The sequence below is a fragment of the Artemia franciscana genome, unplaced genomic scaffold (genome assembly GCF_032884065.1).
Source record: "Artemia franciscana unplaced genomic scaffold, ASM3288406v1 PGA_scaffold_33, whole genome shotgun sequence".
Lineage (NCBI taxonomy): Eukaryota > Metazoa > Arthropoda > Branchiopoda > Anostraca > Artemiidae > Artemia > Artemia franciscana.
Genome location: NW_027062668.1, coordinates 1010563 through 1031830, shown reverse-complemented (window position 1 = coordinate 1031830; position 21268 = coordinate 1010563). Strand labels below are relative to the sequence as shown.

The 21268-nt window shown below is 37.5% G+C and overlaps 1 protein-coding gene across 3 annotated transcripts; it reads right to left on the bottom strand.

Annotated features, from left to right (window-relative positions):
- Window positions 1-5079: 5079 nt before the first annotated feature.
- On the bottom strand, window positions 5080-20733 carry LOC136041695 (uncharacterized). Of its 3 annotated transcripts, XM_065726421.1 has the most exons (3): window positions 12323-12428; window positions 10903-11084; window positions 5080-7529 (listed from the first exon to the last, which is right to left on the bottom strand). In XM_065726421.1, exons 1-3 carry the CDS (start codon window positions 12372-12374, stop codon window positions 7518-7520), a joined length of 246 nt encoding a protein of 81 aa, XP_065582493.1. In that variant the 5' UTR covers window positions 12375-12428; the 3' UTR covers window positions 5080-7517. The 3 variants fall into 3 exon arrangements, with proteins under 3 accessions (XP_065582493.1, XP_065582492.1, XP_065582491.1); XM_065726420.1 differs by lacking the exons at window positions 5080-7529; window positions 12323-12428 and adding an exon at window positions 20681-20733 and having other exon boundaries at window positions 10506-11084; XM_065726419.1 differs by lacking the exon at window positions 5080-7529 and having other exon boundaries at window positions 10506-11084.
- Window positions 20734-21268: the final 535 nt, after the last annotated feature.

Genomic DNA, 21268 nt, shown 5'->3' with positions numbered 1-21268 from the left:
TTAACCTATCACATGTACTAATTATATTTTTCCTAATCAGCAGTGTTACCCCACCCTTAATTCGATTATTCTTACTTCTCTATATTTATGCCTTAAAATTGGGATAATTTTCTGTTTATGAAAGTAAGAGAAGTCAAAACATTTTAATTGCATTTTGTTTTCAGAGGCTCAAACAAGACTTGTTTTCTATGGGCTTTGGGGGATGTTGTCCACACCAAGCATTGGTATATGATTTTTGGACTCTTGGTAACAAAATGACTATCTCACAACTTCAATTGAATGCATTTTGGAAAAAAATGGTGTCAGGGAGGCGGGCTTGTTACTCTCATATTGAAAGACATTTAAAAAGGAACCAAACTATACATTTCAAATCAAATGAGCCTTTTCTACAGTTCACACGACTACCCCATCCATAAAAACTTTATATGCCCCTAAGGCATAACTTACAACCCTTACCCCCAGACTCTTGGGGATCTTTGGATGCATTTGGGGAAAATACAACGTAGGGGGCGTGCGCCCTCCTCCCCCATCATTTTAACTCATAAAAAGGGAACTAAAGCATCTAATTTCCAATACGATGAGTCCCCTCCGTAGTTTATACGACCACCCTTTCCATACAACTTATATGCCCTCGGGTTATAACTTACAACCTTGGCTCTGAGGGCTGTGAGGGGACAGGCATTTGAACTACGCTGAACAAAATGAATATCTCAAAATTGTTATTAGATGTCTTTTGGGAATTGATGGGCGCGGAGAGAGGGGGCTTGCTGCATACCAATCACTTTTGACTATTAAACAGGCCCTTTAAATTTCCAATTAAATGAGCCTTTTTGAAGCTTCTACGACAATAAATGGCGATCTCAAAGCTTCTATCATATGCACTTCACGAAAATACGAGGTTTGGTGTCCGCCCTCCAATCACTTTAAATCTAAAAAGGGTACTAGGACTTCTGATAACCTACATTATAGGGTAGATTCGACTGCCCTTTCTATAAAAGCTCTATATATCCCCAGGGCATAACTTACAAACCTTGTCCTGAGGGCCCTTGGAGGTGCTGTTGTCATCCTCAGATATAATATCTGGACCTTTCTTCTTTTGATCTTGAATCTATTGAACTTATGAACTTGAATCTTATTTTTCAAATATTGTGAAATGAAAATAGTCTAGCTGGTTAATTTTCTTGTTGTGGCTGATTGCGAAGTTTTATTAGTTCAAGGGATTTTAAATCAGAAAGGAAACTCAAATGGAGTCTGCAACAGGTACAAAAGTTTACATTACGTTTATCTAATGGTTAATATACCATAAGGGCAGCCTCTACGAAGGGAGAGGGGCTCATATCCGATTGGTAAGGAAGTTGTGTTGTTCCTTTATATTCTTATTTGCAACCGAAGAGAAGAGTCAGTGGTATAGTTTGAGGAAGGTGCATGGATCTAACCTGTCGCAATTTCAAAAATCGTCAGTTCTGAAGGAGCTGATCATTTTTTACCGTTATTCAATTGATATTTAACGGGTATTAATATAATATTGACAGGCACGCAACTATGTATTAGGATACTCTCCAGGCTATGAAATATAGAAAATGTTTGAATTCTTCAGTCACATCCTCAGAAAAGGACTAGACCAAAATACAATACGTATCGATAATAGCCATGTATTATTTGCTGGTAATTTCTGGTACAAGTGCAATGGTCGCCACACTCAGAAAGAAACAATCTAGAATTCTATGAAAAATACTTAATTGCATCATTCCTAAAAGTGTCTAGAATTGTTTTAACCCCCACCCCACCCTATTTAACTATCAAATATGCAAAGTAAAAAAATACTATAAGTGTGAGCTTTTATTCGTGATTCTTCAAACACATTTAACGTCAAACAAAGCAACCTTAACGAGATCACACGACAGAATGCTCACGGAAAACCTGTAATCTGGATTATAGCATTGACTATTAGAGCGACGGGGTGAAGCAAAGTGAAACGCTTTTTGTAATGATATAAATAAGTATTTTGCAATTTTTGAAAGTTGGTTTTAGAATTTCATGGTGTTTTTTCGGTGGGCACCAACTACAACAATAGTCCCCTGTGTGTCCCTTTTTTATTTATAATTATTCGTAGCCCAATTTTCGCCGAAGCCAAAAGTAGCCTACTTGTTTTCATTTTGAGAGACCAAACACCGTAGGGATTTTCTATAATTATATATATATATATATATATATATATATATATATATATATATATATATATATATATATATATATATATATATATGTATATATATATATATATATATATATATATTTATATATATATATATATATATATATATTATATATATATATATATATATATATATATATATATATATATATATATATATATATATATATATATTGTTATTATTTTTTTTCATGTGTGAAATAATGTGTTAAGTCATTCGCATTCCCTTTTCTTACCAAGATATCAAACAGTTCGTGGTAACAAAGTGGCAGAGGAGGGGTGGTGGGTTTTTGTAGAAATGTGCTTAAAGCCTCCAAAGTCATGTTTCTAATCTAAAATCCCTATTTGTCTTAGAGGCTCGGAAAAGAACAGAAAAAGGTTTTATTTTTTTTGGGGGGGGGGGGGATTGGAGGAGAGATAAAGGTGAAAATTAACCTCCAATCTCCTTGGTCCATGGGAATATCTATTTAATACAATTGTAGTATGATTGTTGTGGGGTGGTATTTGCGTTTTATTGCAGAATTTCTCTTCTGTGCAACATGAAAGATCACATTCACAAGCTCACCAAACTGTCTTATAGCCACAAAAGATACATATGTTGGGGAGCATAATGACTTTCACCAGGAAATATATCTGAGAGGGGTGTAGGATGACTGTATTAATCTTTAAAATTCTGATGGGAGGCGTGTTTTTCCCCTTAGCCCTCTTGCGTGTATCCATGGGGATTATTTTCTAAAAGAGCTTGTTCGAAGAGCTCACCTTGAGAACCTTGGATATGATTAATTTTAATTTTTTCAGGCCCTTTCGTTCTAATAAATATTTGAAGAAGTGTGTTTTTTTCAGGCATTATCGTCATTCTTAAATCAGTCAGACAATTTTTCAGGCTAATCAACAGATGCTGAAGGAGGGAGTCTTACTTTCTTTGAAATTTACGACAGCCTTGAGCTTCTAATTTAAAAAAATGTATTAATCTTACTTGACGCATTTATTGAAAAAAATAAAATAATTGGCTATTACATTTGACCAAAACTATATCTGCTATATGTATTTACAATAAACAAACGGGTTTTCTTATAAATGGGTTTCCCTTAGTGCTACGGACAAAGTCAGTTATAAAAGAAAATGTTAAAAAGTAGCGGTTTGAGTTTTACAAACAGAAATTTGACTGCAAAACATTAATTGTGCAGACTTTCTTAGGCAGTGCAATAGCGCAGCCTAAGTAAAGAGCGGTGTGGGTACAATGTATTATTTGCTCTTTTTTTTTAGGCCAAGGCATTTCTTATCGAACGAGTTGTCGTAGAAACTTCAAAAGGGCTCGTTTGATTGGGAATTCAAAGGACTGCCTTTTATAACAGTCGAAAGCGATTGGAGAGCAACTAACCCCCCTCTCCCACCCACTATCTCCAAAAACGAATTTAATCAACATCTTGAGATAGCCATTTTGTTCAATCGTAGCTGAAAGGTTCAGAATTATATATTTGAGGATGACAACCCCTCAGAACCCTGAAGGCAAGGGTTGTAAGTTATGCCCTGAGGATGCTTAATGTTTATATAGAAAGCCTGCTCGAATAAACTTCGGAGGGGGCTCATTGGATCGGTAGCCATATGTTCTAGTACCCTATTTAAGATTCAGAGCAATCAGAGGGTGCATACCTCTCCCCCACCCCGTATTTTCCCAAAATGTATCAGATAAAAATTTTTGAGATGGCTATTTGTCATCGCAAAAACTTCTAAAAAGGCTCATTAGATTGGAAATTAAAGGGACTAGTGGCTCTATTAACAGTCGAAAGTGACAAGAGGGTAACTAACCCCCCTTACCACTCCCACCATTTCTCCAAACACATCCAATTAAAATTTTGAGATCTTGTTCAGCTTACTTAAAAGTCCTGGAAAATTTGTCTATGAGGATGAACCCCCCCCCCACAGCCGTCAGAGCAAAGGTTGTAGGTTATGCCCTGGGGATATATTATGTTCTTATAGAAAGGGTGGTCTTATAAACTTCAGAGGGGGCTTATTGGATTCTTAATTAGAAGTTCTAGTACCCCTTTTAAGATTTGAAGTGATCGGAGGGTGGATACCCCCTCCCCATCCCAACACCTCAAATTTTCCTGAAATATATCAGATAGAAAATTGAGGTTAAATTTCCTTTGCTACATATTTTTAAATTCAGATTAGGATCATCACATTAAAATCGCACCAAACCAAGATTGTTCAACCCCAGACATCTAAGGGGGGAGAGAACACATGCCCTTCCCTCATTCCCTCTTCAAAAACGGGAATATAAAAAGTTCAATATTTCAAATGAAGCTCCTGCATCCTTTCAGTAAAATTCCCCAGATTATGGATTATTGAAAACAACTGTTATGGTTTGGAGTATCAATTTACTTCAGTTAATTTTTATTACGAAAAGCCCCTTCACTGCTCTGTAAAGGTACATTAAAAGACGCAATAAAAAACAGAAATTTGAAATGATGCTTTACTTTGCGACTCCATATCGCTACACTAAAATGAAACTATCCTACCTCCAAATGGGCGTCGATTCAAACTATCCTACGTCCAAAACCGCTACTTTTCAGGAGAGCTATTTGAAGTTTTTAAGATTATTTTTCCAGTACTTCAAAAAGAGGTTTTAGGGGAACAACCGGACTGTAGAGTTTATTTCGTATTGGCTATGTATTAGTGAAGATATTTTTGACCTACTTAGGTCAGAACGTCGAAAAAACTGGATATAGGATGGTGGTTATATTATCTACATCGGAACGAGACAATCCTAAGTCCAATTTTTGGACATAGGATAGTTACAAATCTGAGAAGCCCTGCTGAAGGAAGACACAGTCCATTCTATGTCCGTATTATATCAAATATTTCACCATATATTATTTTAATTCATATTCAAAGTATGACAAAATGAAAAATTACCATTTGAAGTATCAAAAGAGAAAAATAAAACGAAGTTAATCAGAATCATCCGACTCCGCAGAACGTTCTTTTAAACAATCGAACGGAAGGTTTCTGAAAAACTGGTGATAAGCTTCAGGAATCAAATTTTTTTTACAAAGATCTTGAATATCGCGGTACACTCTTTCGCGAATTGGAACTGGACCAGAATACAGCTTTTGCAAATTGCACGACCCAGCTGACTTCTTCACTGAAGCTTTCCCCCTTCTTGACCTCCTGATTGTTTCCATCATCTTGATGTCTTTAGCTGCCCAGCTGGTCCGAACAATAATCATGTCAGGCAATGTGTAATCAACTTTCAACATTCGGATTTCTGTGAAGTTCACTTTAACCCCGTTAATATCGACGTTAAAATTATCACTGGTCTCTCTACATAGCTTATCAAGATCATAGAAATCAGACATTCTCATTTCCTTTACTTTGTAAGGACTCTTCAAACATGCACTTTTTGTAATCTGAAACCACTGAGAAGGCACATACACTGTTTGGTTCTTAGCAAATCTCTCGATGACAGCATGGACCGAATCGTTTTGATTTTGCGTGTGCCCAGTTTCAAGATACATGTGAGTAATTACTATCTTAAATTTACTGGCACAGTATAAATAATTGGAAACAAGGTTCTTGTTCTTGTTTTGTCCTCCGCAATTGTCACTTATGAAAACGAATTCTGTTGCTCCTTTTTCTACCTTACTCACAATAAAGCTGTAAACACAACTCCCGATTTCTGACGAGCCTCTTTTAGCAGTGCCTGCATGCCACATGTAGCAGTTTCCTTCGCGAGTATTGCAGTTATAGATACTGAGATTTTAACAGTCAAGTTTCGACTTATAGTAATAAGAAGAAACTTCTCCACGCGGACACTGTAGGACCTTTTGTAAGTCAAAGCACGCTATGATAATCCTTTCAGGGTCCATCTTTCCTCTCTCTTGTTCCTCTGCTATAAACTTTCTACTTTCTTCCTTATTTCTGATGTGCTCACTGTGCTGTATAGTCAACTGTTCTTTCATCTGAGGGCTTGCATTTTCCATCGCAACACACTTGTCACATTGGTCTTTTTTGGGACGGAAAAAGCTGAGATTGAACTCATGCTGAAAAATCTCTTTGTATTTGTCGGATCTTGCAGCTTGTCTATTGTTTTCCAGGCACCACTCTCGATAAAGTCTATAAAGGTGAGCATGACTCTTGATCCCATCTTCCAAATACTGAGATTTAGATCTAGCTCTGCAGTAATGGCTTGGGGCTTTTTTCAAAAGTTTTATATGCTCCCTGCATGATTTAAGTTCTCTTATATCGGTGAATCTGCGGGATTCCTCTTTTCAACCTGTTTCATCCCTTTTCGAAGCTCCCGTACCAGGCACTTTTTTCTTCAACGCAGTTTTCACCATCTGTTCAGAAATTCCTAGCGTATTTACGAAAAACAGTCGACAGACTTTCTCAGGTTCCTCATTAATGCACAAGGAATACACTACTGAAAACACCCTCCTCTCTGCTTTCTCAGTGTCATTGTTCTGTCCCTCTGTTCCTTCTTCATGATTATCATTATCGCTTTTATGTATCATAGAACGTTTTTTTTTGGCTTGACTAACTTACTGAAGTATGTAGTCTCTTTGTCTATTAATATCACCCAATTCCCAGTAAGACCTGAAAATGCTTATTCGAGTCTCTTCCGGAATTCTTTCATAACACCTCATCCTGCACTTACAAGGCCCTTTCATAGTCCTTTCTGGCACAGTCTTTGCTTTGCTACTAATGTGTTTAATGCCACCATTCAACATCTTCTTTGCTATGTATCTTTTCCAGCTGAAGGTCTTCTCTTCCTCTTCTTTCCCTGGGCAGTAGGACTTTCTTCTGTTACACTAAGTTCACCAGCAGACGCACTGTCATTTTCCTCTACTCCACTAAGTTTATTAGCAGAGGTATTCCCATTCTCTTTTATTCCAAAGTTCAAAAGCAGATGCAGCACCAGTAATGCCTAGCTCACAAAAGTTCTCGGATTCATCCTGAATGGTAGTTTCGCTTGCACCTAAGGCAGAATCGTTATGCACAGAAAGATCTGCTCTAGAGCCTTGCTCATTAATTTGAAAGAACAAGTCAAGATTCAGAATAGGAGTGTCTGACACATGAGGAGCGTCAGGAATGCACTGCATCATTTCCAGGTCAAGACTAGTCTTTACCGTCAAATGTGAATCTGCATGGGTTTCATTCGTTTCAAACGAGCTGCCAGCTTCTGTGGTCATGGCCCATAGCATTCTTCCCAACTCCCCTGAGTAAATTACTGAGGTTTCTGGGGGACTCAAATAATTTGCGTTAGAGTTGCAGTCAGATTTGTTGCTAGTAGTTGTTGTCACTGCCGAACCTGGAAAAAAAGAAATTGTTACGTCAATGTCATACATAAAAACTGTTTTTTAGGGCAGTCAAATCTTATGTTGAAGCCCCGATAACTGCAGCAGCAGTGAGTTAAATAAAATAAGCTTTTTATGTTGTTTAAATTGTTGCCAGATTTAAAGGTTGCCACGTTAGATGTTTAGAGAAAATCTGATGTCACTGAATCACAGATGTTGACAATACTGTATGGCTTTATGTTTACTATTTATATGCTCCAAATATTCAGCCTATTCAGTTCAGTTCACTTAATGCTACCAAACTCTGTAAAATAAACGGGCAGTATCCAGGAAGTATAGAAGACTTATATCCAGGAAGTCTAGAAAACTTGTAAACTACTAATGGACTTGTAAACCTATAAATCCTACTCTAAAAAATATTTAGACTGAAGTTTTTACAGCTACAAGCAACAATCTCACTCCTAAAAGGAATGAAGGGATCTTCGGCGCCGGGGGTGGATGGAATACCAGCAAAGATTTGGAAAATGGGGAAAACAGTTCTAGTACCAGTTTTAGCAGCAGTTTTCAGTTTTGTGACTGAAAAAAGGAAATGGCCTGATCAGTGGAATGTGTAAGTAGGAATACCAATTTTCAAAAAAGGTAATAGACAGGATCATAGTAATTATAGAATAATTAGTTTAGGAAATGTGATGAGTAAGATTTTCTGCAAGGTTATAGACTCAAGATTAGGGAAGTGGTTGGAGGTAAAGGAACTGCTATCCCCTTTTCAGGTAGGGTTTAGAAAAAATCATAGTGCAGTAGATCATATTTTTACTTTGAGAATTATGGTAGAGAAGTATAGGAAAGGAAAAGGGGGGAGGTTATATGCAACTTTTTTAGACCTGAAAGGAGCATATGATAATGTCGATAGGAACCTGTTACTGTTAAACCTGTTATCTTTAGGACTGCCTCACTATTTCGTATTGTGCGAAATGTATAAGTACGTGAAGTTAGTAGTGAAAGTGGCGGGAAAGTGCTCAACTCCGGTGCAATCTTTATTGGGACTAAAGCAGGGATGTGTGCTGTCACCAAAATTGTTTAGCCTTTATTTAAATGATGCCAATGAAATTTTCGTTAAGAATAATGCACCAATGTTATTGATAGATTTGCTTAAACTGTGCTTACTACTATTTGCTGACTACATCGTATTACTGGCTGAAACAAAAGAGAAACTGCAACAATTATTAGAGAATACGGAGGTTTATTTGGAAGAGAAGAAGCTAATCCTGAACACATCGAAGTCAGTGGTGATGATATTTGGTCGTAAAGCCATGGAAAGTGAAGATGTGAATTTTTTCTTTAAAGGTGAAACTATACCAGTGAATAATGAATTTGTTTATCTTGGGGTAAAGTTTACTAGTAATGGGAAATTCAGTGGGCATCTGGATCTAGCGAATGCAAGGGGGAGGTATATTAGCGGTGAAATAGCGAGGAGTAGTCTTAGACGGGTGAGAGATATCAGAGTACATAAGAGGATTTGGACAAGTAAGATAGTACCGGCGATGCATTATGGAGCAGAGATCTGGGGCTATCGGAAAGGTCCAAAACTTGAGGTGGTTATGATGAGATATTATAAGAGGATGTTAGGACTATGGGATTTGTTTAGTAATTTGGTAATACAGGGGGATTTAGGGCTAGTATCGCTGCGATCTATGAGGCTAGTGACCATGGTGAGAAATTGGGTTAGGACACTGGGTATGCAGAGATTTACGGTAGCAAAGGCAGCATACTTAGAGGCGTTGAGACAGAATAGTAAAACAGGGTGGCCGGCGGAGATTAAGGATATCTTAGATAAGTGTGGATTAGGGGAATAGTGGAATGAAGGAAAGTGGATTATGGGTATGGAGGAAATAGTAATAAGGGAGGTACAAGAGAGGTTGAAGAACCAAGAAATACAGATATGGTGGGCAAGTCTGGAAGGTTCAGGGTCGTTAAAATTGTATAGACAGATAAAGGGTAGTTGGGGGGAGGAGGTATTTTGGAAGGTTGGGTTAAGTAGAGAGGATTTGAAGGCTTATTTGGATTGGAGTTGAAATGGATTTTTGATTGGGGAGAAAAGAAAGTATCAAGGGAGAAAAGGAGAGAAGGTAGAATCTATTGCTTGTCCTATGTGCGGATCTCAGGATGAAAGTTTAATACATTTTGTGTGTGAATGTGTCCAATTGAATGATTGGAGGCGTGAGATGTATGGTAAAGAAAAATTGAATGAGATATGGATGGTAGATAGAATGAAAGATACAAATTTCATGAGTATTAAAAGAATAGCAAGGTTTGTCAGGATTGCAGCGGTGCATCGGGAGCGTTTTCTTTAAATAGTATTAATTTAATGTAGTTAATTTGTTGTTTGTTTGTTATGTATTTTTCCTATGGCCCACGGGCTTTTTCTGGAATAAATTATTACAAATTATTATACTCTCTCCTAGCCATTCAACTACCTTATCCTCCCCCAATTTTATCTACATTAATTTTTTTTTCATTAATTTAGGTCTACTACTATGAGAAATATTCCCGTCATTCCTATATATAGCCTTATCAACCCATATATCCGCTACAATAGGCTGATGGTCAGATCCGATAGCTCCCAGAACCTCAAAGTCCCCACTTGCCGACCAAAGTCTTACGTCAACTAAAATATAATCAATAACACTGGGACTCCCAGCCCCAAAACATGTAAAATTCCCCCTTTCTTTATCTTTTTCCATCCTCTCATTTAAAATTACTAACTTTCCAATTCCACAAAAATCTAAAAGTTTAGTTCCCCAATCATTCTTCTCTGCGACTGGTCCTTACTTGTCCATTTCCCCAAAATCTTGCTTGTGTATGCATTGAAGGCACCTAAAAATATACACTTTAATTCTTTACCCAACCTTAACGTCCATACAAAATGTCCTGCGTATTCTCCCATGAACTGTAACTACTTGATTCTGGAGGGATAAACACAGCATAAATCATAAATTTAACAATTCCTATAATAAACCTCAACCAAATCACATTCTCTGATTGCGATTTTAACCTAAATTTTCTAAATTTTCCTAAATTTTCAAAAAATATGTAGCATTTTCCTCTACTCCACTAAGTTTATTAGCAGAGGTATTCCCATTCTCTTTTATTCCAAAGTTCAAAAGCAGATGCAGCACCAGTAATGCCTAGCTCACAAAAGTTCTCGGATTCATCCTGAATGGTAGTTTCGCTTGCACCTAAGGCAGAATCGTTATGCACAGAAAGATCTGCTCTAGAGCCTTGCTCATTAATTTGAAAGAACAAGTCAAGATTCAGAATAGGAGTGTCTGACACATGAGGAGCGTCAGGAATGCACTGCATCATTTCCAGGTCAAGACTAGTCTTTACCGTCAAATGTGAATCTGCATGGGTTTCATTCGTTTCAAACGAGCTGCCAGCTTCTGTGGTCATGGCCCATAGCATTCTTCCCAACTCCCCTGAGTAAATTACTGAGGTTTCTGGGGGACTCAAATAATTTGCGTTAGAGTTGCAGTCAGATTTGTTGCTAGTAGTTGTTGTCACTGCCGAACCTGGAAAAAAAGAAATTGTTACGTCAATGTCATACATAAAAACTGTTTTTTAGGGCAGTCAAATCTTATGTTGAAGCCCCGATAACTGCAGCAGCAGTGAGTTAAATAAAATAAGCTTTTTATGTTGTTTAAATTGTTGCCAGATTTAAAGGTTGCCACGTTAGATGTTTAGAGAAAATCTGATGTCACTGAATCACAGATGTTGACAATACTGTATGGCTTTATGTTTACTATTTATATGCTCCAAATATTCAGCCTATTCAGTTCAGTTCACTTAATGCTACCAAACTCTGTAAAATAAACGGGCAGTATCCAGGAAGTATAGAAGACTTATATCCAGGAAGTCTAGAAAACTTGTAAACTACTAATGGACTTGTAAACCTATAAATCCTACTCTAAAAAATATTTAGACTGAAGTTTTTACAGCTACAAGCAACAATCTCACTCTCTTTTACAACATCCGAGCAATCATGGCTCATTTGAACCTATTAACGCCACTGTCCACCAGTAATACAGGTTGTCCGGCACATTTTAGTAGTCACATCGACCATTTCATATTCCCCACTGTAGAGCTAGTGAACAGGCAGAAGGGATGATGTTAAGTTTGACCTAAGAGATGGTGTGTAACCAGTAAGACTTTATCAGTATTAGTGGAAAGGTCAGATAATACTGTAATAGTAGATCAGATGTTGTAAAATCGAATCCCTCAGTTCTAGTGGGCACAGTGCCAGTGGTGGGTATAGCTCAGGGATGTCAGCAACCATACATTTAGGTACTCTACCCCAGTCTGCCACAAATCCCAGATTTTTGGATACCCTTTGCAAAACGTTGGATATACCCAGCATTTGGCATAGATTCCATATGCCAAACGCTGGCATATTCCTAATGCTGGATACCCTATGCCAAACAGTGGATATCTGTTGCCAATAAAGTATTGATGATGTGACTGAAGCTCAAAAATGAACCAATCAGATTTCACCCATAGTGAGATAGGTCAGGTTTAGAGTGCCAACAGGTATCCAACGATTTGCATAGGGTATCCAAAAATCAGGGTTTGTGGTTGACTGATCTACCTAGGAATGAGCTGACGTGACTGGCCAGAGTCGCCAGAGGTGACCTGAAGAAATCCACAATATCTAAGGAAAGCACAATACCTAAATGGTCTACTGTCTAATGTTATAATAATATTGAAAGGCAAAAAAAGGGACAAGAATAAGAATCAGGCAATTTTCTCTTACTTTTCCTGGCCTTCTCTCTAGCTAGTTCCATTAGCATTCTTCCACTATTCATTTTGCAACTTCACCCTTCCTTTACAATTGCAAATTTTTACTATAAATATTGATGATGGTGAAGCCAAACGTTGCCATCAAACTATCCCATGTCCGAAAAGACGTATCGATACTTTAGAATGGCAATATCCTAAGTCCAAACAAACTATCCTATGTCCTGCAACTCATCAAAATTTACTGCTTGAAACTAGCCCAAGTCCAAATAAGGACATAGAATAGATTCAAGGTGTGAGAAAAGCAAATTTGCAACATAAGATAAGAAAGAAAAAGCCTTTCTAGTGGCGTAGGGCCAATTCTGACTGCAAATTTGGATTCAGCACAAAATTTAGCACTAGATAGACTGAAAATCCATTTTTTCCATTTTTGGACATAGGATAGTTTGATTCGTAGCACATTTGGAGGTAGGATAGTTTCATTCCAATGTAGCGATATACTCTGCCTCAAACTTTTACTAGCTCTATAAAGATGTATCTCTTATACGATTATGTCAAGTTTTGGATTTAACAATCATCCAGATTACGACCCAAAACGTTGCACTGATAAAAACAAATTAAAAGGCTAACAAAAATTGTAAAATAATAAAATTGATGAATCGCTAAATAAGATTAAGTATAGAAAAGGTAATGGAAGAATGAAACAGTTTTTCAAAAATGCGCATGGCTTGAATCCGCACCTTTTAAATCCTCTACGTTTGACGAAAGTGAAACCGTGATCCTTTTTAGTGTTTTACAGGAAAGGTGGAGGAAATCAACTTAAGAAAGCACACAAAAATGGTTATGGTCGAAAAAAACATTTTCTTGATCCTCCATTGGTTGATTCTCTGTCCGTTATGTCAATAAAAGCCAAATGAAAGCAAAATTTGTCTTAGAAACATGGTGAAGGACCTGGGGGAGCATGGAACCAACTGGGAAGGTGGGAAGGAGACCCTTCTAGACTTAAGAATGTTCTGACGATTTGAGTATCCTGTATAAAAATATTAGAAAACGGAAGATAAGTCTGCAAATCAAGATTAGAATATTAGAAGCTACAGTCCTGCCGGAGGCCGACTATTGTTCTGAAACGCGGACACTTCAGAGGACTGAGGGGAATTTGCTAGATATTTTTTTGCAGAGGAATTGTATACGGATCGTTTCAAGTACCCGTTTGAAAGACGGTATATCAAAAATGTGGTTTCATCCCACTTTCCAGGGCAATAATGAGAGAAAAAATTGAGGTGGCTAGCGTGGTATAATTTCGTCAAAATCCTGGGGAGAAGGGAGGGGATCAAATTGGAGTCGATTTTCCCGAATCAAGTGAAAATTACAGTGAAAACTGAAAAATTAGCCATATAGTAGCATATAGGCAAAGATACTACTAAAAAGATGTACTAAAAAGAACTGAATCGTTCCTGTGGATGCTTAAATTATACAAGCTTATTTTAGTTTTGACAAGATTTTTAAAGAAACAAAATTTCAAATGGAGGGGGTTAATTGGGGAGGGGGTAAAAAGACTAATTAAGAAAAAACACTAGTTATGAATAAGAAACACTAATAAAGGAAAAAAATGCGGAATGTTGCAAATTTATATTACGAATATTGCAAAAAAAATAAAAAAAAATATTGAGAATATTACGAAAAATGATAAAACAAGATTGTAAGAGGCTGACGAACGAAAATCATATTAAAAGAAACAATATTATGACGGCTAAACTAAATAAACAAGCAAAACAATCATTTTATTATGGTCAAGAAACAACTGATGAGAACACCAAAACAACTGACGAGAACACCATATAAGTCGGTTTCATAGCAACAAATGCAAGTGACGGGTGATAGAATACATTGGAATTGCATAATTTGTGCTTTATATTTACAGATTAGTAAGGTGGGGTTTAGTTTAAGTCAGGCTAAGTTCTGTTAGGCTAGGCTAGGGGCGCTGTTCAAGTACTTCATCCACACCACCCTATTGTCTAAATATATATCCCAAATTATATTATTATATAAACTACAAGTTTTATGAGGGTTATATTTCATTACGATTAATTAACTTCACTTCTTGGATGTTTTTCGCTTAATTAACAAGTACCAAATTTTCTTTTGGAGCTTTGTATTTTTAGATACAACACCATTGAATTTTACCCTTTTCTTTGGTTAATTATTGGAAGTCAACGTAGAGAAGGACTAATTGCCATAGTTTGTGCACTCAACAAAAATGACAATAAAAGTAACCTATTTTATCTAGCCTACATGCGCGAAGGGAATGGAGATTCCAAAATTCCCTCACCCTAATACTAACCCTAATTATATTCCAGTAAGGTTGTGTCCAATTGGGTGGGGAGGCTACCGGTTTGGACCCCCCCCCCCTTAATTTTTTCTTATTTGTAAATAAAAGTAACAAATTGTGTATAAACAAATTTTTGAAGAGGTTTTTGTACCTCTCCCCCCCCCCTCCAAAAAAATCCCGATTACGTCTTTGTCTTCTAGCACTTTTTTAATCCAGGTCTAAAATGCATTTTTTGGGGCTCCTAACTTCTTCTGAAAAATAGTGTTTAATAGACCAGGATAAACCTTTTTTCTCCTGAACCTTCTTCTGCCCGCAAACTCAACTCTGAAATTATCTTCCAAGCCCACCTTTTAATATCCTCATTGATATTACCGTTAGCTACATTGGTTGCTAGCAGTGTTTCCACTTCATGATAGTAAGTTTTCCATTCTGGTAGACCAAAAATCCGTAAAATTCCGACGAATGGGAGCGAAAAATCCGTCAATTTTTTTGTTAAAAAATCCTAAGAATTCACAACAAAAATCTGTTCAAATACAACTCATGTGGTAAGCAATTGTTACAAGCAGAACAGTGTGCTCTGTTGAAACACTTCCTGGAGTTCAATGCTGCCCTCAAGAAAGATTCCACCAGATCCATGGGCAGTAAAAGAGAAAAAAAAGCTAAAAATTCCATTTATTCACCTCTTGAAAAAGGTGGTGTGAACAGGATAGATAAGAGGGTTGGACTGCACTGGCTACTTGAATTTCACCTAAAATATCGTCAAGCCGAATTGCGGATCAGTAAGTGAGTTCTTACCCAGAGTTGTCTTTCGAGTTCATACCTCGTTTCTCCCTTTTTGTGTTTTTAATGTAACTAATGACCCCCCTCCTCCCACGAAGATACCAAAAAAGTTTTAAGACCGATGTTTAACAGTTCATGGATATTTTTCATATAGTCCACAATGTCACCGAGTATCTCGTTGCCTGTAAATTGCTAATTGAATTCCGCAACTATCTCATTGTGAAAAAGAACACAACTTCGTGAAACCAAGTGTGTCAGTGCCGCTTCTGCTTAAGTTGGACTAGAGCTTGGGACACTCGTTTTTCAGTCTCTAGACTAGACTTTCTATCTGATCGTACAGATCAAACATACAATATTCTGTTAAGTGGTATACAAATCAGCCTGTTGTCTAAATTATTAGACAGCTAAGCTAACTCAGTAAAAATTGTCCTTTTATCGTGATAGACTATGATCTGCAGTTACTTTGGACTAAAAGAGCTCAACGAATTTAATGTTTATGCACGGTAGATCTATTAGAACTCATGAAGGCCAGTAACTCGGAAGCTGGCTCCTTTCAAAGCCTCTAAATTTTGAGAAAGTACACGCTTAGTGATTAGAACGAATACGGATATCGATTAACTATAATATATAATGCTGTATAAAAAAACAAACAACCGTTTTCTTGAGTACTGGGATACAATAGAAATCAGCTACCACTGCATGTCGGTGATGGCATCAGCTCCAGAAACAAGAGCTTCGCGTTGGACACTAGCTAGTGTTTGATACTCTTCAACCGTCACGTTTGCCTTGACCGACATGATAATTTGGTCAGCTTTTATGTCCAGGATGATCGATTCGGAGTTAATTTTTATCCTTCCCATCCCTGCCTTCGTTTGCATCGCAGTCCTTAGCGAGATGGATGAGAGACGATTCCAAGAATCAGTTTTGATGTTTTTTAGGACAATAAAGAAATGTTCAACGACGGTGTTTGAGAATGGTAGCGAAAGCAAATACCTATTCACGACCATGACGTTAGCAAACCTTGGACTTCCAGTGGGAGTGTTGATCTCGGAAATCTTTCTCTAGAAGCCCAGAGTTTGGAGGTCTGAGACCAGCATTTTCCGGCACTCGTCATGAATGCTTTTAGCATTCCAGTTCAGAAGCTTGTATTTGCGAAGAAATTTTTATAGTTTTATTGGAGCTGTCGAGTCGGTGGCCATCACAGGGTCTAACAGATCAGCGTGTACGAACATTTCGTCGTCAAATAGGAATCTTGGCTGTATCTAATTAATCGCCTCGACGCAAAGACAACGGGCTGACAAATGCACCAAATTAACAGAAAGGTCTTCAGTGCGAGTTCTTTGGTCTGACTGCAACGTCTCCGGAGATTCACAGGCGAGTATCCCAAGATATAACTCTTCCAAAGCAAAGTATTCCCTGACATTTTCAGGGTTCAACTCTAGCGCAGACGTCCCTCTGACGTAGGCTGCCTTCAAAGGTTCATTAACAATTTACGGATCAGCAGCTTGACTTCTGGTTGAATGATAAAAGAGCGGCTTTTCTGTCTAGAAAACTTTGTTAAAATCATTGAATAACTCCAGAACATAGCTATCAAATTCCAACTGGATTCTCAGAAGTGGATTAGCCAACGCTTGTGCAGCTCGATCGTTAGCGTGAGTAGGGTCTTCGAGAGCTAACCCTTGGAAGTAGAGTTGCAAAGGGCTTCACTGTTTAAGAATACTATCAACGCATAATTTAAGTGAAAGCCAACGCGTCTGCTCAGGCGAGAGTATTCGATGGATATCTGTGTCATTAAATCTTTGGAAGGCAACAAAGTCGCTCTTAGCACTCATGCTGAAAAGGGCATTCACGGTACGACATAATCTGCTATCCTCTTTGTTAGCTTCTTACAGGCATAAGATGCTACTAGCTGTATCATATGGCTGCTACACTTTACACAGGTGATCCAGGGATAATGTGCTTTGATCCTGCTGAAAACGGAATCGTCAGAGCCAAAAATGATATTGCAGGTATCCAAACAGCAGCCGATCCAGTTCTCGAGTGGTATCTTTCTATCTTTGATAGCTTTTTCGACAAGCTCAAAGACTGTTTCTGCCCTTGACTCAGGGCTTCCGACCATGTCCTGCAGGTCAACTTCTATTTCAAATTCTGAGCTGCAAAATATTATGGCAACAGCAAGTTGTTTCACCACACTGACATCGGCTGTCTCATCGATAATGACGTTGAACTGAGTTGGCTCGAGTTTTTCGCAAAGAATCTCATCAAAATAAGTCCGTAGCCCTTGACGAACAATGTTAGTTGCTTTCCGTTTTCCAAGAGCAATCTTTTCAGTTACAGACTTATTTGGCAGGCTTTTCATAAGTGGTGCTAGCTGGTCAACCACCGTAACAATATATTCAGCCTCTATAGTTCAGGGTTCATAGGTGGCGAAAGTACCAGCCGGTTAATACCGGCTAAAACGTGATTTATGCCGGTATGGTTAAAATCAAGTAGCATGGATAAAATCAAATAACTGGCTAAAATCAACTTTCTAACTGCTACTATGTGATTTTGGTAGCACTCCGCTATTCTAAGATTGTCATACTTCTTTCAGGTATTATAGAAACCGTGTAACCACGTGTAACATTCTGTCAGTAAAACAAGAAGGAAAAGCTATGAAATTACAAATTCTGTTCTTGAAGTATTTTATTTACTAAGTGCGTAACGTATCAAGGTATACAAAAAAACACCTCCTCGGTTTCCAATAGCTTCCTCGCTTTAATATAACACAGTACTAACTCCCTCTATAAATATATCGCAGGAATCAACTTGACCTGATGACTCACTGCATAGCTCACGGCTGCTTGAATATTGGATAGGACTTGATCGTGTTAACCCCAAACCGTTTTCTGGACTGGAGTAGGTGAGCTAATTAGTGAATCAACCCTGGTTGAAAAATAGTCGGAACGGAAAACAACAAAGAAACAACAAATCGTAAGGGTGTGTTCCAGGGACTTACTGTAGTAACCGAATGGTTACTATTTCCGTTCCTAGCGGGAAAATGGTTACTGCCCAACCCGATGGGAACGAGAATAGTTACTGCCGGCAGTAACCGCAGTAAGTGATTTTCTTACCGTGCTCAAAAGAATGGTTAGCGCAGTAAGTACATAATTCACCTTCTTCAACAAAAATCTCATTCAACAATAAATAAATATGGACAAGAATGAAGTAATGGAATATCAAGTTATTTGCTTGGAAGAAGGTGGGACAGTGATTTTGCAAAAGAAAGAGGGATCTGAGCCAGGTTAGTAAATCAACATTAAAGGACACCCTGAGTAGTAGGCTATCTATTAGCAAGTAGGTTAAATCAATGAAAAACTTATTATTTAATTTAAAGATTTCCATGTTTTCTGGTATATCCAGGCATAATTATTACCTTAAATTGCCATTTGGAATCATTCTAAGGATTGACTTCTTCCAGGTAACATTGAGGCTCCATTAAATTGCCACATGGTAGTATTTTAAGCATTAACTCCTTTTAGGCTCTGTAAACAGGCCTAGGTGAAGTATTACAGATAAGTTGAGGATTTATGGGCTGCCAAATCATTATTCTAAGACTGTCTTTAATCCTATTGAAGAAGTAGGCTAGGGTAGACTATTCAGAGTCTATTCCAAAGGATGGTAATTTTATCCAGTAAAATTCTAGTTGATTGACTTCTTGCTATCACTGAAAGAGGTTAGGTTAGGAAAATGAAACTTTCAGGGATGGGTCTACAGGCTAAAGTATGTCCTGGGAAGGTATTTCAAAGTACACATCTCTACTCATTCTTGCTCTAGAGGGCCCTGATCTTTGATGACCTTCAAAAATATATATAGCTGAAGTTACATGTTTCCCATTGATTCTGCCAATCTATCCCTCAACCTTTAACTCCCTGTTAATTAAAGCAACTGTAACAAAGCAAGAATGGGGGAAAAGGTAACAGGTGACAGAATACATTGGAACTACATAATTATGGCTATATATTTGCACATTAGGCAGGTTGGAGGTAAATTATAGTATAGAGATGCATGCTTTTCCCTTTGGTATGTAGGCTAAGTAGAAGGTCACTTGTACCTGATGCTGTCCGTGTTGTTTTTAGTTGGATGGGAAACATCCAAAGAAAGTTTCCTTTGAAAAGGAAAGGTGAGAATGCCCAAAAATGAGATTGAATTTGTCAAAGCTTGGAGGTTTGCCCCTTCAGTCTGTTTTAAAGGAAAATGGATTCATAATTGAAGCTTTGTTCAGTTCAATCTTAAGGGTGACCTATATTTGTGACAATTCATTAAATTGTTGTAAAGGGGTACTTTTGTTTATTCATTTGTCTTCTTTGTTTTCTAACAGTTTTTTTAATCTATAAATTGATATCCATTTCTTACAAATTTTTATTGATACCAGAGGTTCATTTGCAAGTTTTCACCTACTTTGTAATCCCTGGTCTCACAATTACATCTAAATTTACTGAAGCTAGGAAACATAGAGCTACTATCTATTTAAAGAAAATCAATGGATATAAGTAGGTTTTATTGTATTTAAGCCCTAGGGCCATGGCAATTAAAGACAAATTAAAGAAGATTAACTTCAAAATACTGGACATTAAATAAGCATGATAGTCACAAAGAAAAACAAATAACAAAATTGTACTTCTGTGTTCAGTTGCCAACCTATGCTCTTGCATGCCCTTCCTTCTTACTGTCCCTAGATTTTGATCTGTACTCATTTAAAGTTAGGCCAATTCTAGCTGAGGTTAGTCATATCACCAACCCCTATCCAAAACAAAATAAACTGACAATGCCAGGAATTAAACCTGTACCCCTTGGACAAAGCATTCCAGCCCAGAGCGCCTAACACTTAGCAAGGAACACAAATTTGACCAGAGAACAATAATTATTTTAAAAAAGTAGAATATTAAAAAAAAAAAAACTTGCTATAGTTGTCCCACTACTATCCTGTAAATGCTATAGGCCCATTTTATTTAGACAAATAAATTTAAGACAGGTATCAACAAAACTCCATCAGGGATTGTATATGCTTAAGATAAAATCAAGCTATTTGAATGCTTAGTTTTGTGATATTCTAGTCTTGAAATAATAAAAAAAGAGAAAAAGTATATGATCCATTTATTTTTCACCAGCTCATTTGAGCAAAATCAATTGTGACAGCCAAATGCCCATGGTTGGCTTAGAACCTCTCTAAATGCTCTGAAACAGAAGGAATAAAAAAATTATACTAATCAGCATTAAACTGACCCTTAAATTTAAACACATGCATTTAATTCGAAAATGACGCTACTGCTAGTCAGCTTACTGTGCCGTTCCCACTGGCTCTGCTGCAGTTAGAAATGGGTAGTTACCGCGCAGTAACTGCAGTTACTGAAAAACCGTCAGCTGGAACACACCCTAAGTCGATAGACCGTTGTAGAGTGGTTTAATTCTGAATTTATCTAGGACTTCAGCGGAAAAGTGAGCATTTTTTAGAAAAACATGCACTTAGAGGGTTTGGGCATGTCTAGAAATTCCCTACCGATTGCGTGACGCCATCTAATGATTTTCCAGCGAATTTTAGGCACGCCATACCGATTTTTGAAGCATGCGAACTGGAGACACTGAATGCCCAAGCTACAATCTTGAAAAGGTGCGCAGGTTTAAAAAGTAAAAACGTGATCGCCAAAGCCAATTTTTATGTTTTAACAAAAAAAAACCTGTAGAGTGAGTATCAAACTGTTTATGCTTAATATGAAAACGTACCAAACCCATTGTTCAGCAACAGCTGGAATTGTAATTTCTAGAGGAACAATGAAGTGGCCAGCAACGGATTTTTGAGGCATCTTGGTACAT

Coding starts and splice junctions, on each gene's coding strand:
- LOC136041695 (XM_065726419.1), bottom strand. CDS start 12,374: ATGAATAGTGGAAGAATGCTAATGGAACTAGCTAGAGAGAAGGCCAGG. Junction 11,085..12,322: donor TAGAGAGAAGGCCAGGAAAA/GTAAGAGAAAAT, acceptor CTTTTTTTCCAG/GTTCGGCAGTGACAACAACT.